We start from the raw sequence: 3,715 nt of genomic DNA, 5'->3' as shown, positions 1-3,715 counted from the left end.
AGATTAAGATTATATCAGAATGGAAATCTCCTTGTACCATTAATGCTATCTGTCCAAGTGGTGGTGATGGAATGTGGACAAGTGACTGTTTAACTACTAAACTGAAACGCCTTACTTGTCAGGGAGATATACAAGATCAAATACGGAGTCGTTTCCACATACGCGATAACTCTGTATCCCCCACTACTCGCAATCTCTGGACATGTTCTGAAAGTGTCGAGGAGCTCATATCAGGTAAACTGACTGAGAGATTCAAAACAAATGATGAACCTCGATGTCTTTGTGTTACTAGTGATGAGCATATCCTTGTTGGAACAAAACACAGAATTTCCGAGTACACTCCGGACGGGAAGCCCGGTATCACCACCGAAATATCATTGTTCAAGAAAGCGGTGGTGTGTTCACCATGGAGGATATCACAGTGTCCCCTCAGCGACAATGTCGCTGTAGTTGATAGAGATGAGGAAAAAGATGGCGGTAAGGACAAACCAGCAGTCATAGTGTTGGACAGACAACTACAGCACTTATATAGGTATGGAGAATCACAACACAACAGCATGACTAACTGTCAATGTTTTGACCCCTGGGATTTGACGTACGACAGTCAAAGATTCCTGGTGGTTGCTGACTATAAAAACAAACACCTACATCTCCTGAGTGGTGATGGACAATACCTGCGACTGCTACATACTGATATAGACTGTCCCCGAGCTGTATGTGTGGACACGGAGGGAGTGCTGTGGGCGGTGTTTGGTCTTGTATCCATGACTTATCAAAAGGTGAAACGACTGCAGTACACAGGATTTTAAATCTAACTCTACGTGTCATCACCATCATGTGTAGTACAAATCAAACATTACCAAGAGATGTGACAAAAACACATAAGTGTTGTACAAACAGAAGGTTACAACGACAACACGGTCTGTTGGGATTTGGACAGGTGAACCAGGAAATGGCTCACCAAACTTCTTGGTACTATACCTATACCCATCAGTTACATGTCAGATTGTGTAGTGTATAATTTACACCCATATGTTACATTTCGGATATTGTAATGTACCATCTTCGTCTACTTGTTATAGGACGAATTGTGTTATGTATAATTTACACCCATTTGTCACATATTGGATTGTGTAGTGAGAAATCCACACCCATTTGTTGCATGTCAGATTATTTAATATAAAATCCACACCCATATGTTACATGTCAGATTGAGTTTTGTATAATCCACACCATTTTATTGGATTGTGAAGCTATTTACTGTGTTTGAGGAAACACGTTGTATGATGAACCCAAAGGAAGGAAGAATATTGATTAACAGTCTGATCTTAGAGAACAATATAGCTAACCGCAAAAAATATATTAGATATAGTTTACAATAATCACATTGATTGAAGTCCAACATAGTCGAAAAAATCACTTTCAAAAAAGCGTCATAATTTGAATGAAAACAAAACAATACCAGAATTGAATATAATTTTGGTGGTCAATATTTAACACGCAGTTTAATATGTCGTTAAACGTTTTTTGATAACATCAAATTAGTTTGTGTTTCATCTTGTAAAAGCATATTGCAGAAGTAACGAAATTGTGTTATGCCACTATTCAGTGTTAGGTTCATAATCCACATATTATTATATCGGAGAATACAGTGACGGTTTAACCTGTTATTCTGAAGGGATAGTACATGTATTTTGTCACAGGGTTGGTTATTGGTATATTGTGTCTATATATTATGTTCGTGGCGCCAGCTATAAATGCGTGTACCAAGGTGTGCTGTCTCATGCGTTGTAATGCGTTTTGTAACTGTATTGTGGATGTAGGATGCAAGACGATTGGTTGAAAGTGTATTCTATTCAGTCTTAACGTATAAAAACCCTTGCAACAAGTATTCTGTCGATATAGTATAGACCTTTGTAATTGGAATTTGTAAGTGTACGTTTTATACAATGATAGATTTATAACTGCATATATACAAATATTATTACGGCAACAGTTAGAAAGTGTGGGAAAGAGATTTAAACGTATTACAATTGTTTTGCCAAGTATCAACAATAAACGAAAGAAAATAAATCGTAATGTCTTCCTAATTTTGTGCGGAAAGAGGAACTACCAGTGAAATATCAAGTTTTATCCATTTAATAAAATCTTATATCTTCACCGTGTGTTAATAAATCGCTTTTTTGCATTGTCCAGTCAGATCGGAACTTTTCTTTTTACTGGGTAGATTTTTAGTTTTAAGTTCAGATGAAGCAACGGCAGATCGAGTGGTTGTTTTGGTACACCTTTGCAATATGCAAATGTACAGTATGGCGCTCTACTTTTTTTTGTCGAGCGTGACGTCAAATCAAATCAAACGCTACACTCCTAATGACCGTGTTTTTTGTGCCATGTTACTTTAAAAAATGTAAGAATACAACGTCGTGTAAGGATATGTTCTTTACTGTCATAATATCGACATCAGAACAAATTATAGGATAGTAGTCATATAAAAACATTGAGAATACTTCTTAAAAACAGTAGAGTTAAAACAATCTGAACGTACGATTTCAACAATGAAACTCGTAGATAACTCGACCTCGACTTCTTCAATGAAACTCGTAGTCTTTCACAATCTGCATCTGTGAGTTTTTAGTTTTCCCGTCAGCAGTTGACATAAATCAAGGAAATCCTGATATTTAGCCAAGCTATTAAATACCGTAATACATGGTTGGTAGGAAAAACAGAAATTTTACTATCATACTATCAAGAAAGGGAATGTTCACGATTGGGAAATGGTTACCGTCCCTCCTATCATATAGCTTAGAAGTAAGCCGTCCCTGCTAGTCATGGTGTGGGTAAAAGGTAGAGGCAAGTGGCTAAGGGAGAGTCTGTACTGCTGTTGTTTTGACATTCGTGAGAGCTCAAAAATGGCCTGACATTTGGTCTACGACCACGAGTGCATGCTTAGTGTAAACGATTTTTTTGTAGGTTTGGGATGAAGCTCACACCCTTTAGTGATTTATTAAGTTGGTATTGAGCTATACAACAGAGGAAAATCAGCATATCTTAGCCTGCAGAAACTTATTTCTTTCCTAACATGCTGTCGCACCTCTGAACCTACCACTTCTTCACCTCTGACAGACAGAACCAATTGCCTGATAGCGTTGACATAAACGTTAAATTAGTCTTTGGCAAACTTTCTGTTTTGGACCACATCTCATTGATTCATAATAGGTTGAAGCATTCCTATGGCACCATCGGCGTGCAGTACACTCCAGTATTGCCTTTTAGGTATTGTGTTAATATTCACGTCAGTTTCCAAAATTTGTTTATGACCTTCGTAATGCCCGGAACGCTACTTTCTTGTTGTGTCCTTTTGCACTATCGCACATCATGGTGAAACGAGTAGTTGTCATAACAGATAACATATATCAATCAAGGTGATATTGATTTGTTTACAGTCTTTTTACTGCTTTGCATTACTGTTTGAGGCGACTAATAGTCAATTACTGAATAATAACATACCTTTCGGTTATCTTAATCCTAAATACCAGAATAAACAAATTTAACGCAAATAAAAAACAACAAGAGAATAGTGAATGTCAACAAAACCGTAAATTTAACTGAAAAACGATGAAACTAGGACCAAATATGAACAAAGAGAGGGAAAAGTACAAGGAGAATAAGCCAAGGTGTTACGGAAGGGTTAGCGTCTTCCTCTTCATTAATGACA

General features: G+C 37.1%; 1 protein-coding gene across 1 annotated transcript; it reads left to right on the top strand.

Annotated features, from left to right (window-relative positions):
* Positions 1–71: 71 nt before the first annotated feature.
* Positions 72–809, top strand: LOC110444584. Its single transcript, XM_021488953.1, has one exon. It carries the CDS (start codon positions 72–74, stop codon positions 807–809), a length of 738 nt encoding a protein of 245 aa, XP_021344628.1.
* The last annotated feature ends 2,906 nt before the right edge of the window (positions 810–3,715 follow it).

The sequence above is a fragment of the Mizuhopecten yessoensis genome, unplaced genomic scaffold, assembly GCF_002113885.1.
Source record: "Mizuhopecten yessoensis strain PY_sf001 unplaced genomic scaffold, ASM211388v2 hete_36146920, whole genome shotgun sequence".
Lineage (NCBI taxonomy): Eukaryota > Metazoa > Mollusca > Bivalvia > Pectinida > Pectinidae > Mizuhopecten > Mizuhopecten yessoensis.
The sequence above is the reverse complement of the archived record's forward strand: the minus strand, read 5'-3'. Positions and strand labels throughout refer to the sequence as shown.